Genomic DNA, 12385 nt, shown 5'->3' on the forward strand with positions numbered 1-12385 from the left:
CGGGTCGGGTCTGGTACAGGTATTAATTTTTTTTTGCGGGCCGGGTCGGGTAGGGTACGGGTCAAATCCATTGCGGATGCAGGTTGGAAAAAACCCTAAAACTAAAACCCGACCCGTGCAGGGCTCTACTCTGTACAGAACCGTCCGTGAACACTTTAACATTGCATCTAGAGATTTCCTCAGCGCAATTGTAGAGCTCATCGTTTTCAGTTAAGATTCTGATTTTCTCTATATTCCCAGAAAACATTTCCTTTGGGTACGAAACATCTGACAACATAGCAGTTGCAGGAGATCTCCTTAACGTCTCTCAGAATCTTACGATGCTCAATCAAAGTCCCCAACTCAAAAAAACTGAACTTATTGATATACAAAAGCGAAAGGGCGTTAAGTTTATAGTCAAAATTATGTTCCGCGAAATTTTACAACCTAAAACCCGCAGTGAACCGGTTAGGATTGCCAGATTAAACAGTAAACGTCACTCCGCTCCAAAAAGAAAGTTTTTGTTTATTTCATAATTTTTTGGTATGGTAAAATTGGAAGTACAAACATTACTACACAGACTACATATAAGTTAGTCATTTTAGCAAAAGAGGATTGCAGTAGAAACGCTAAGCATAAATGGAACAGTGGAGTGTTTGTCGGCTGTGTCTGCAGTCAAATGAGGGCATTATGAAGCCCCTTTCGGACGTGACTTATAATATGATTCCCTTCTTCAACATTTACTTTGAACTCGTGGGAATTACCTTCATGGACTATCCGACATTCCCAGGAAAGATCTGTATGTCCTGCGAAGAACAACTGTATCAAGCCTACAGGTTCCGGGAGCAGTGCTTGGAAACTGAGGATAGACTGAAAGAGTTTTTGAATGAAGGAAGCAACAATTTCGCTAATGAATTCATTACCTCCCCAAAAAATAAGGAGAAGAAACCATTTATAACCATAGAAGGAGTTTTTCAAGGATCATCGTCTGACCATGCTTCAACAGAAAAAATTAACATTAAAAAGGAATATGATTCAGAAATGGAATTTGATTTTCCAGAGTATGAGACTACCTCAACAAGTATTGGAGATTCAAATTCATACTCACTGGACAAGAGCAAAGATGCTGAGGATGCGAAAGAAGATTCGAAGACTAAAAAGGAAGTGCCATTGCAAATAATTCTATGTAAGCAATGTAAGGGAGCATTCAAAGGAATTGTTGTGTTCAAGAAACATAATTGCAACATGCCAGGATCAAGTGCTAATACAAAGCCGAAAAGAGTCAGAAAGGAAAAACCTAAGAAAGTCTACGAATGCACGGAATGTCAGAAAATTTTTCAACAATCTCATGCCTATATGATTCATATGGATAAACATAATAACTTCCTCAGATATGCTTGTGATCAGTGCGATAAAAAATTCTCAACTTGGCTCCAGAGACGCAATCATGTTTACCGAATTCATCTTAAGAAGGCATACTGTGAGTGTTCCTACTGTGGCAAAGGCTACTACAAAAAACACGACTTATCTGTTCATATTAATTCTGCACATCTGAAAACTAAAACCTCTCAATGTGACACTTGTGGGAAAACCTTCTACAATGTGAAACAATTCCAAAAGCATTTAAAAAATCATGGTCCACAGGAAAAAGTTCAATGCAAAGTATGTTCGAAGTGGCTGAAGAATGAAAAGACTTTGGTACAGCACATGAGGATACATAGCGATGAGAAAAACTACATTTGTCCTGTGTGTTCCTTAGAATTCACATGGAATGCATCTCTAAAATCTCATGTTAGGAGTGTTCATCCTGATCATGTGCATCTCCTGCCACCTGATGGGACGATCGTCAATAAAGGATATCTCAAAAAACTTGCAGAAAATGCAGAAAATGCTTAAATTATTACTGAAGTATAATAAAATATATCTAAGGGCATTTAAATGAAATAGAAAAATAATACAGTTATTATCACCAACCGTTTTTCTTTTTGAATAGCTGTCAAAAAATTGTTGACAGAAATATTGAAAATCGGCAATAATTTGAAGGATTTCGGTCCAATGGAATGTAGTAGAAAATTGACAGAAAGGCTGGACTTCTCTTGATTTTCACAATTTTATTCTCTCTAAAATTCTAAATAAAAAAAAATCGCAGTGTTTACAACTACCCCATGTTTACTACTGCCCCAGTTTTCTTTAGGGCCTTGACAGACTTGAGGAATAGCCGAGAGACGGCTTAGTGTAATAATATTCGAAATAATGGTTAAACCACATTTCTATCATTTTCCACTAAGCCGTCTCTTGGCTTAAGTCCTAATGACCTAGACACACTTACGACTTAAGCCAAGAGACGACTTAGTGGAAAATTATGGAAATGTAGTTTAATCATTATTTTGAATATAATTACGCTAAGCCGCCTCTCGGCTAATCCTCAGGTCTGTCGAGGATAAGTGTGTCAAGAACTTTACGCCCAGAGGCTACTAAGTTCGTATATAGGCAAGTCAATTCCACCAAACACACTAGAAACGGGAATTAGCAGGCTTAGCATTTACTGGCATTCAAAACAAAATATCTTGTACCGTAAATATGGGGAACTTTGCTCCGCCATTGCTTTTTGTAAGGTTTTTTCACCGATTAGATATTAGATGGTAAAGCGTGTCCTGAATTTAAAAGATAAAAAGACAAATGACTCTCATTAAAAAACTGTAGTACATATAAAAATACTATTTATATTTCTTGAAAGGGTATTTTATTGTGATTCAAACCCACTTTATGGTCTTTTTATTTAAACGGTTTCTCCGCGAAATCTCGCACCATCTTCTTTACTCCCCTCCGAAGGCTCTGGACAAGGTCGTCCCCACGATCTATGTTGACTTTCTTCCACTTTCGTGCAAAGTCCTGCAAATCTTTGGCTGGATTAGCCTTCTTCTTCAAGTCTCCTTTCAAAATTCCCTAGTATTTCTCAATGGGGCGGACTTCTGGAGTGCAGGCCGAGTTGACCTTCTTATCTGTTGTTGTAAAAACCATTCCATGATGGCTTTCGCGTAATGACTTGATGCCAAATCAAGCCAAAGTAGAGGAGGGATGTCGTGGCTCTGATACAGTGGCAAAAGTCATTTTTAGAGGCACTCTTTAATGTAGATATCCGCGTTCATCATCCCTGTCATGAAAAATTCTTCGCTGCGAGCTGCGACGTTCACAAAAGCAGATTGCCATCCAAATCACATATTTCTTCAGGAATTTGTCGTACTCTTTGAATCTGTACTTTCTGGATATACCCGTACGAGTCTTCGCCATGTAAAAACCAGTGATAAGCCTAGATCAGCTTATAGAGGTGCGATTCCTTCATTGCAAATTTGGATTGTGGCAAACTCTAACGATATTTATACATAAATAATGCAAATTGCGTTTAATAATTCTTAAACTGTATGTAACTTATTATCATTACTAATCAGAAAATTGTATGAAAACTTTACATCCGTTTGGGGCCTCTTTCAGGATTGATATGTGCAAAATTTCACTGGAAAATTAAGAAAATTGGACGAGAAATGCATAAAAGTGTCTGAAAATCTTTAAAGTCGATTATCTCGGAAACTATGAGAGATAGAGGCCTGAAACTTTACATCCATTTAGTGCCTCTTTCAGACTTGATATGTGCAAAATTTCACTTGAAAATTAAGAAAATTGGCTGAGAAATGCAAAAGTGTCTGAAATTTCGTAAAATTTTGCGACCCGCGAAAATCCACGAAGAATTTTGCGACCCGCGAAAATCCGTGAAAAATTTCACTGCCCGCGAAAATCCGCGAAAAATTTCGCGACCCGCGAAACATTTCGTTGCCCGTGAAAATCCGCGAAAAATTTCGCGGCCCGCGAAAACATATTCAAAACATATACCCTGTGAATTTCAGCTCGATCGGAGCACTTTTAGAAAATCGGAGTATCACATTAGGTGTGATTATGAAGGAATCACACCTAACTGTTGGTCGGGCAACTGAGTAAATTGATGAAGAGGACATTCATCCTTGAAACGTCGTAAAGTATAAAATTGCGAAAGTCAAGAGGTCTAGTGTTTCCGTCAATTCTTGCTAAACCCCATCGGACCGAAATTCTTCACGTTAATTTTACACCTTTTTAAGGGTAAAATTAAGATGAAAAGGGTAACTTTAACCCCCAATACACCTAAAAAGGGTAATATTTATACCAATTTAGGATCAATACTGCAAGGTAAAATTAACATTTCCGGAATGTTATTTTAACTTTTTCGGATTTCTCTCACAGAGTAGGAGTTAATTTGTGAAATGTGTGAAATCATTTTTGAAGCACCCCTAAATTTATGCAATTTTTTTAGGCGCTAAATTTGAAATGCGTTTATTATAAAACGTTGGGCCTCAAAATAGCCCAAGAAATAGATGCCAACAATATTTTGTATATTTCACGGTGTTTCTGTAACTTATTCAAAAGAAATCTCCTGAGGGTATGCAAAACTTCTGTATGCATAAAGCCATTTCTCGTGGTTTTTCTCGGTCCTGAAAATATGTATAATCCCGGGACCCCCTGTATACGATATTTTCGCGCAGAAACTCAAATGCTAACCCAATATTCAAAAACTTTACACATCTCTGAGATATTCTCCAATCCTCTTTTATTTTTTGAATCACTTATAAAACATTTTCATTGTGGTTTTATTCATCGGCTTCTGCCATTTTCTTCAAAAATGCTTTATTGACAATGGTACCATCAGGTGGCAGGAGATGCACTTTATCAGGATGCTGCTTTCTAACATGTCCCTTTAGGGAAAAATTGCAGGTAAATGCTCGAGAACAGACAGGACAGACATAATTTTTTTCATCACGGTGCGTTTTCATATGGTGCTTTAGGGTCCTCTTATTCTTGAGCTTCTTCCCGCACTTTTTGCACGTTACAGTCTGCGTTGTATGAATTAATTTCATATGATTACTCAATGTAAATTTCTGTTTGAACGTTTTTCCACACAATTCACACTGAAATGGAAAATATTTCAAGTGTTCACTATTGATGTGCTGCTTCAAGTCGTATATTTTGTAGAAACCTTTGCCACATTCATTGCATTCGCAAAATGCAGTTTTAAGATGAACCTTGTACACGTGCTTCCGTTTTTGGATCCAATGTGCAAATTTCTTATCACATTGGTAACATTCATATCTTTGGATATTTTTATGTTTATCCATGTGAATCATAAAGGAATTCTGACATAAGTATTTCTTGTTGCATTCTTCGCATTCATAGGTTTTCTTGATTTCACTTTTCTGCCTTTTTGGTTTAGTAGCAGTACTGGTCTCAAGGCTCTTCTCTTCCTGGTTCTGATGATTCTGGTCTGAAAAGCAGCAACTGTGCTTTTTGAACAATTCAATTCCCTGAAAGATTCTTCTGCAGCTTTTGCATTGAATCGATTTGGATTGCAATGACTTCAGGCTGGTTCTCTTCTCGGAACTGCTTTTCTTATGAGAACTGCTTTTCTTCTGAATGTCCTCTTTTGACGGACACGATTTATTTGTTGTGCCTTTGGCTGTAGATGAATTATTTGTAATTTCCTGGATATCCGTATTTGATGTCACATCTTTAGCTGCTATTTTAAAAGGCGATTCCGTAGCCTTTGGTGTTGGAATGAATTCAATATTTAAAGCAGTAGTTTCTTCATTCAACAGTTCCTTCAACTTCTCTTCAGTTTCCAAACACTTCTCCCGGAATTTGTAGGCCTGATGCATTTGTTCTTCGCAGGACGAACAGATCTTTCCTGGGAATGTCGGATAGTCCGTGAAGGTAATTCCCACGAGTTCAAAGTAAATGTTGAAAAAGGGAATCATATTGTAAGTCACATCTGGAAGGGATTTCATATTGCCCTCATTCGACTGAAGACATAGGCGACAAACTGTCCAATCGTCGTCCATTACTTTAGAATACGAAATATGATTTTAAATTTATAAATAAATACGTAATAAATCTTAGAATTACCTGAAAATATGAAATAGAAATATTGAAAACAATCACAGTAAGCGTAGAAATCTCACAAGACTGATTGACAGATACAGTGCCTGCCATTTAAATAAAGTCAGTTTATTTTTTTTTATGATTTTCATCGTTTTATTAATATGCTGTGTGTTAAATATTACTCCCTCCGTTCCGAAATAAGTTGTACGTTTGGGAAAAAACTAGGGAATAAGGAATGGTTTCAGAGAACGTTTTCGTTATTTGCAAATATCTTATTATGAACGGTATGAATTATCCTCCATGTTCGGAGATGGGATCCTGCTACGATGATAAGTGCTACGAGGATTCTATATGTTGAAGTTGTCCATTTTTCGTGTTTTTTTTCAAAGAGCTCCGGTAGATAGTTAATTACTAAAAAATGGATTGTGATTAACATTACATAAAAGAAACTTCAGGAATGGGAACTGCTAGAGCAGATTTCCAAGAATATGGGAAAGAAGAAGTAGGTTGAGATGTGATTGAAAACATTATTGAGCAGGGTAATGTACTGGAAGAAACCAGGGAGTTCCGCTTTGAAAGAATTTTTCGGGACTGAGAAAAAGCCTGCGAATTAACTCCAGTGACACAGTAAAATTCCATATCTGCAGGAGATATCTTTGGGTAACGCCGTGATGTATGCAAGTTGCATTCATTGCCATTTTTTCAGCCTACTTTCAGCTCTTCGTTATTCGGGTAACAGATGCCAAATGGCGGTTGATGTATTCAGAACATTTTTTACGAAACATGCAGTTTGTCCATGCCCACAGTGAATCAATGTGTTATTTTCATTTTATCAAAGTTTTTGACACACGATCGTGCTACAAAATGAAGCATAAACACACCACGAAGAAAATTCTGTTGTTCTTCGACAGAAAAGAAATTCACACAGCACAAAATAATAAAAACCGTTGACCACGTTGACCAAATTCAAAAAACCTCAATGCCATTTTGTCTCCACGTCCGTCGGCCGGATAACGAAGAGCGCAGTGTGTATTTTCACTGCCAGCGGATCATAAGAGGTGTATTTCAAATTTACCGCGTGAAAAATATTTGCGTACATTTAGGGGCATTTCAAAAATTATATTATAATTGAGCTCCCAATAGTAATAATAATAATAATGCTGGCACAACATTCCATGAAGGAACAAGGCCTTCCCGCAAGGGGATTTCTAGACATGCATTATTATTTTTCCTTGTACGGGATGAGGTTGTCAGTCCCATGCCCGTGGAATCAAGTGCAGTAAAGCTCACTGGATGTAATTCGAATACCTTTAACGCCAGAAAAATTCCTGGTGACCCAAAGGGGATACGAACCCGGGACACTTGCATCAAAAGCGAGTTCTCTACCACTTGACTCATTGAGCTCATAATAGTAGGCAATATTATTATTATTTATTTTAATCAAAGCTGATAGGGTGATCTAATCTTACATAGGTTGATTAGAAGAATAAAAAAAAGAAAGTTACAAGCAAAGACATATAAAATAATAGGCAAAAAGAAATGAGAAATCCAAGATTAGCCCGATTCGATCTGGTAGAATCTAGCAATGCCAGCCAGTGAGGATCTTGCATGCAAGGGAAGGGAGTTGAACAGAACAACTCCGTCAACAATAATTGTTTGCGATAGTTGGTTAGAGTGAGTTCTCGGCACCAAGAGTCCCCGCACCCTGGCCGAGGCCCCAGGAATCTGAAGTGAGACAAAGTAACGCGGTCCTTCTGAAATAATCAGGCGAAAGAGAAATGAAACCACTCTCTGACGGAGGAGTGAAGACAACCCACCAAAATGTTACGATGCCTAGAGATATGATCACGAGCGCGCAGCCCACAAACATATCTAACGCAATTATTGAATGTCACTGTCAAGCGCCTTAGTGTTTCACATTCGGCTGCAAAGAATAATTCTGCACCATAAGTCATCACTGGGATGAGGAGCGACCTAACAAGGAGTAAGCGAGTATTAAATGGCGTAATCTCGCGAAAACGCCGAAGCGTACGGAGACGGAGAGTGCAATATATCCTCTAATTGATGTGAGACACGTGATCAGACCAGGCGAACGATGAATTACAAATAACACTCAGGTTGCGAGTACGCTCAAGCGGGATAAGCTGCCCATAGATAGTGAGAGGGGCCGAGGGAGCCGCTAGCGGCTTTTTGGATATCAAAATAGCCTGGGACTTTTTACACTGAGAAAACAAGAGGGTGCGATTAACTTTTTTTCCTCAGAACTTTAACACTTTTTAGATGTAAAAATGTATCAATATTTTTAATGTTAATTTTACACCTTTTTAAAGGTAAACCTAACATGAAAAAAGGTAACTTTAACATCTAATACACCTAAAAAGGGTAATATTTATATCGATTTCGGATCAATATTGCAGGGTAAAATAAACATTTCCGGAATGTTATTTTAACTTTTTCGGATTTCTCTCGGTGTAGGGTTTAGAGCCAAACCATTCAATGAAGCCCAATTCCCAACACAGAATAAACTGCCGGTAACCCGAGAGAACACAGCCTGAATATCGGAAGGGTCTCCAGAGGTATATATTTGCATATCATCTGCATAGAGGTGATACGAGCACTCCAGTAAAACTGACGGAAGGTCATTTATAAATAAGGAAAAAAAGAAGTGGGCCAAGTAAAGAACCTTGAGCCACACCACTGCGTAGATTTGCAGGTTCGGAAAGTTTATTGCCAATCTTGATCCTCTGAGAGTGACCCTCAAGATATGATTTGATCAAGTGAACAGCAGAAGATGAAAAATTAAAAAGTCTAAAGTTTGAAGCAGAGTAAGGGCAGAATCACATTGACAATTAAATGCTCGCCGTAGCTTCACCGTATTTCGTTAATTTACGCATTTTCCTTGCAATTCTTACGCAAATTTTCCATTACCGTATTACCTTATCTCATACTCGGTGGCACTAGGTGAAAATAATATAAGAAAATTGAAGAAATAAAACGAAAATTCGATAAACGGTGATAAAAAAAAACTGTAAGAGAAGTTAATCGTAGTTTTTTTGCTCACCGTTTATCGAATTTTCGTTTTATTTCTTCAATTTTCTTCAGTTGTCTCCTGATGATTGAAGAGTGTCTGGTGCTGTGTCTCCGAGGTCTTTGTGTGAGCACCCTGGAACCCTCCCGCCAAGGTTACACGATCCCCCAAATAACGAAACCCAGTGATCTTTGACATCACTCGACCACTGAGGAAGACACGGAGCGTGTCGAAAGCTCTGGTAGAAGAGTGAGTTTTTTGATCTTAGGGTTGAAGACTCCACAGATTGTGTTGCCGCGTCCGGACGGAGCTTCCCTCCGAAAATTTCCACTGAAAATGCGTAAATTAACGAAATGCGGTGAGCATTATACTGTCAATGGGATTCTGCCCTAAATCATGAAGAATGCTATCAAAAGCCTTAGAAAAATCAAGAAGTATTAACACAACAAATTTGCTATTGTCAAGTGATAATGCAATATCATACTGTACCCTGAGTAGAGCACTAGTAGTGTTGTGACAACTACGAAATTCTGACTGACGGCGTTATCACACTTGCACATTAAACTTTTAATGTCATTCACATTAATTGTCGCTTGTGAGCGTCCAAATATGTTATTTGTGTCTTTGAGTCACTTATATTTGGGGTTTTTCTATTTATTGATAAAGAAGTGGACTTGGCCTGCAAAAATAAGTTTAAATTTACCTAAAGCATAACTATTTTTCACATTAAAAAATTAAAGAGAAAATCGCATTAATTTTTCGCATTAATGCTATAAATCAATTTATATCAAATTTTGCGGGCCAAGTCTACCTTTTTATCAACAATCAAATTTTGAATATAAAATGATTCAAACACACAAATTATACATTTGGACTCTCACCAGCGACAATTAATGTGAATCATATTAAAATTCTGATGTGCAAGTGTGATAACACAGTGAAGATCAACAAGTAGTCTCTCAGAGTTTAGGTAAGCCGTGAGTTGCTCAAAGAGCAGAGCTTCAAGCACCTTAGAAAGTACGGGTAGGAGACTGATTGGCCTGAAGTCCGAGGGACCAACTGGGTTACTAACCTTCGGGATAGGTATGACTACAGCTGATTTCCACATGTTAGGGAAAAAAGAGGAAGCAATCATAAAATTAAAGGTATCAGTCAATACAGGAAGTATGACAGGAAGGATCATTCTGACAAACGCTAGGGAGGGAGACCTCATCATCCCCTGAGCGTCAGATTTAACACGTGCAATGGCGAAAATCATCAGCCGACGACACACATGAAATTCTTTCCTGTAATTTTAATCAAAGGGTGAATAAAAATGGCACTCAGAGTGAAAATGAGCGGCGATCGTCAAAATAGTGCCGATTTGGAGCTAGAAATCTACAGATCGGCACGATTTGGTCAGAGATCGGCAGCATTTTTGGAAGAAATCGACAGATCGATACTCGCGTGAACCGTGAGCGGTACAGTTAACTACCCACTGATTTTAATGAAATCAAAGGAAACGCCATCACACTCCATGACTTTAGACCTGACACCCTTGACACTTTTCATTAGAGTTGGACGAACCCACCAACGTATATATTACGCGTGGAAGTTCTTGTAGGCCTACATTAATCACACCATTTAAGGAATAATTAGGGATGTATGAATACTTGTTTTTAGATAAAACAAACTTAGCGTGGCCTTCACATTATATTTAACCATCCATTTCTGCTTTCTTCTTCAAGTATCGCTTATTAACGATTGTTCCATCGGGAGGGAGAAGATGTAGGTCATTCGGATGAGCACTCCTAACGTGTGATTTCATTGTAACATTCCATGTAAATGCTTTGGAACAGACAGGACAAACGTAATTCTTCTCTTCGCTATGGATGCTCATATGTTGGATAAGGGTCTTCCGGCTCTTGAGTTGCCTCCCACAGATTTCACAGCTTACGGTCTTGGAAGTATTATGAGTCTCTACATGTGACTTGAGAGTATATGGATGCTTGAAGGTCTTTCCACAAGCTTCACATTGATAGGGGCGCAATTTTAAATGTTCCGTCGTGATGTGTTTCTTCAAATCCCAAAGTTTGTAGAAACCCATTCCACATTCAGAGCATTCACAAAATTTTTTCTGCAAATGTACTTTATAGATGTGATTGCGCCTGTTGATCCAAGTTGAGAATCTCTTGTCACACTGATCACAAGCATATCTCAGGAAGTTATTATGTTTGTCCATATGCAGCATGTGATTGTTAGTTGTGGCAAAAGTTTTATTGCATTGCTCGCATTTGTAGATTTTTTTACTTGGCTTCGACCTAGTCCTTGTTTTCTTTCCATCAGGATCAGGCCCTTTTGTTATCATTTGTTGGTCTTTCACATTATTTATTGGTACACATCGATGTCTTGTAAACATTTCAATACCTTGGTAGATCCTTTCGCATTTCTTGCATTGAATTCTGCGATTCTTCAGTTCTTCAGTTTTCTTTTGGGAAAGCTGTTTTTTAGTATTCGACGCAGCTGTTGTACTAGATTGATCAGGTTTTTTCTTATGGATCAAATAATTGCCACCTCCAAAATTTACAATGTCCGCATCATCAACATCAACTTCGTCTTCCGGTTCATCCTTGATTTTGGAAATTTCTGCATCTGAAGTTGATTTTACTTCAGATTCAATATTTGGCTTTTTTCCCAAGGAATCGACGACAATCTTTGGAGTGGTAATAAATTCAATACTGAAATTGTCTCTACCTTCATTAAGGAGTTCTTTCAGTTTATCCTCAGTCTCTAAGCACTTCTCTCGGAACTTGTAGGCTTGATGCATTTGTTCTTCACAGGACGAACAGATCTTTCCTGGGAATGTCGGATAGTCCGTGAAGGTAATTCCCACGAGTTCAAAGTAAATGTTGAAAAAGGGAATCATGTTGTAAGTCACGTCCGGAAGGGATTTCATACTGCCTTCTGTTGATTGCAGACACAATCGGCAAACGGTCCACTCCTCCATTATCTCCTAAACTTAAAATAAATTAGAATATAAGACTCATCTTACATTTCTTCATACATCAAATTACCTTTAGAAATTATGAGAGCTCCTGTAAAAGTAAAACTTCTTCTTCTTCTTCTTCTTTTTAATTTTTTAGGCCGGACGTTCTGTCAACATCCACACAGCCTAAAAGTAAAACTCTTTTATCAAAACAATTTTCTAGGTGACTTGATTGACAATAAAACTTGTGGCATGTGGCAACCCCAAATATTTGATGTGGACCGAAAAGGTCGTAGATACATGGTCAGAGTCAGGATTCTTATGTTGACCTAGCAAAAATATTGTACAGTAGACTCTCTCAAATTCGGGCATATGGGACCGAAATGTCAGCCGAATTAGACAGAAATTCGGGCGACAAACTTATTGAAATGCAACGATTTTTTATTCATGTG

At 38.0% G+C, this 12385-nt stretch overlaps 3 protein-coding genes across 4 annotated transcripts; 1 reads left to right on the top strand and 2 right to left on the bottom strand.

Moving 5' to 3' along the window:
• Nucleotides 1-443: 443 nt before the first annotated feature.
• On the top strand, nt 444-1948 carry LOC129808132 (zinc finger protein 224-like). Its single transcript, XM_055857885.1, has one exon. The coding sequence runs from the start codon at nt 619-621 to the stop codon at nt 1873-1875; it is 1257 nt and encodes a 418-aa protein (XP_055713860.1). The 5' UTR covers nt 444-618; the 3' UTR covers nt 1876-1948.
• A 2650-nt stretch (nt 1949-4598) lies between these two features.
• LOC129808136 (zinc finger protein 37 homolog) lies at nt 4599-6063 on the bottom strand. The gene is made up of 2 exons (XM_055857892.1): nt 5965-6063; nt 4599-5902 (listed from the first exon to the last, which is right to left on the bottom strand). Exon 2 carries the CDS (start codon nt 5898-5900, stop codon nt 4656-4658), a length of 1245 nt encoding a protein of 414 aa, XP_055713867.1. The 5' UTR covers nt 5901-5902; nt 5965-6063; the 3' UTR covers nt 4599-4655.
• Nucleotides 6064-10647: 4584 nt separating this feature from the next.
• Nucleotides 10648-12149, bottom strand: LOC129808131 (zinc finger protein 16-like). 2 transcript variants are annotated; one of them, XM_055857884.1, is made up of 3 exons: nt 12121-12149; nt 12022-12045; nt 10648-11960 (listed from the first exon to the last, which is right to left on the bottom strand). In XM_055857884.1, exon 3 carries the CDS (start codon nt 11952-11954, stop codon nt 10665-10667), a length of 1290 nt encoding a protein of 429 aa, XP_055713859.1. In that variant the 5' UTR covers nt 11955-11960; nt 12022-12045; nt 12121-12149; the 3' UTR covers nt 10648-10664. The 2 variants fall into 2 exon arrangements, with proteins under 2 accessions (XP_055713859.1, XP_055713858.1); XM_055857883.1 differs by having other exon boundaries at nt 10648-11965; nt 12022-12141.
• Nucleotides 12150-12385: the final 236 nt, after the last annotated feature.

This window comes from Phlebotomus papatasi, chromosome 3 (assembly GCF_024763615.1).
Source record: "Phlebotomus papatasi isolate M1 chromosome 3, Ppap_2.1, whole genome shotgun sequence".
In the NCBI taxonomy this organism is placed as follows: domain Eukaryota; kingdom Metazoa; phylum Arthropoda; class Insecta; order Diptera; family Psychodidae; genus Phlebotomus; species Phlebotomus papatasi.

Coding starts and splice junctions, on each gene's coding strand:
- LOC129808132 (XM_055857885.1), top strand. CDS start 619: ATGGAACAGTGGAGTGTTTGTCGGCTGTGTCTGCAGTCAAATGAGGGC.
- LOC129808131 (XM_055857884.1), bottom strand. CDS start 11,954: ATGGAGGAGTGGACCGTTTGCCGATTGTGTCTGCAATCAACAGAAGGC.
- LOC129808136 (XM_055857892.1), bottom strand. CDS start 5,900: ATGGACGACGATTGGACAGTTTGTCGCCTATGTCTTCAGTCGAATGAG.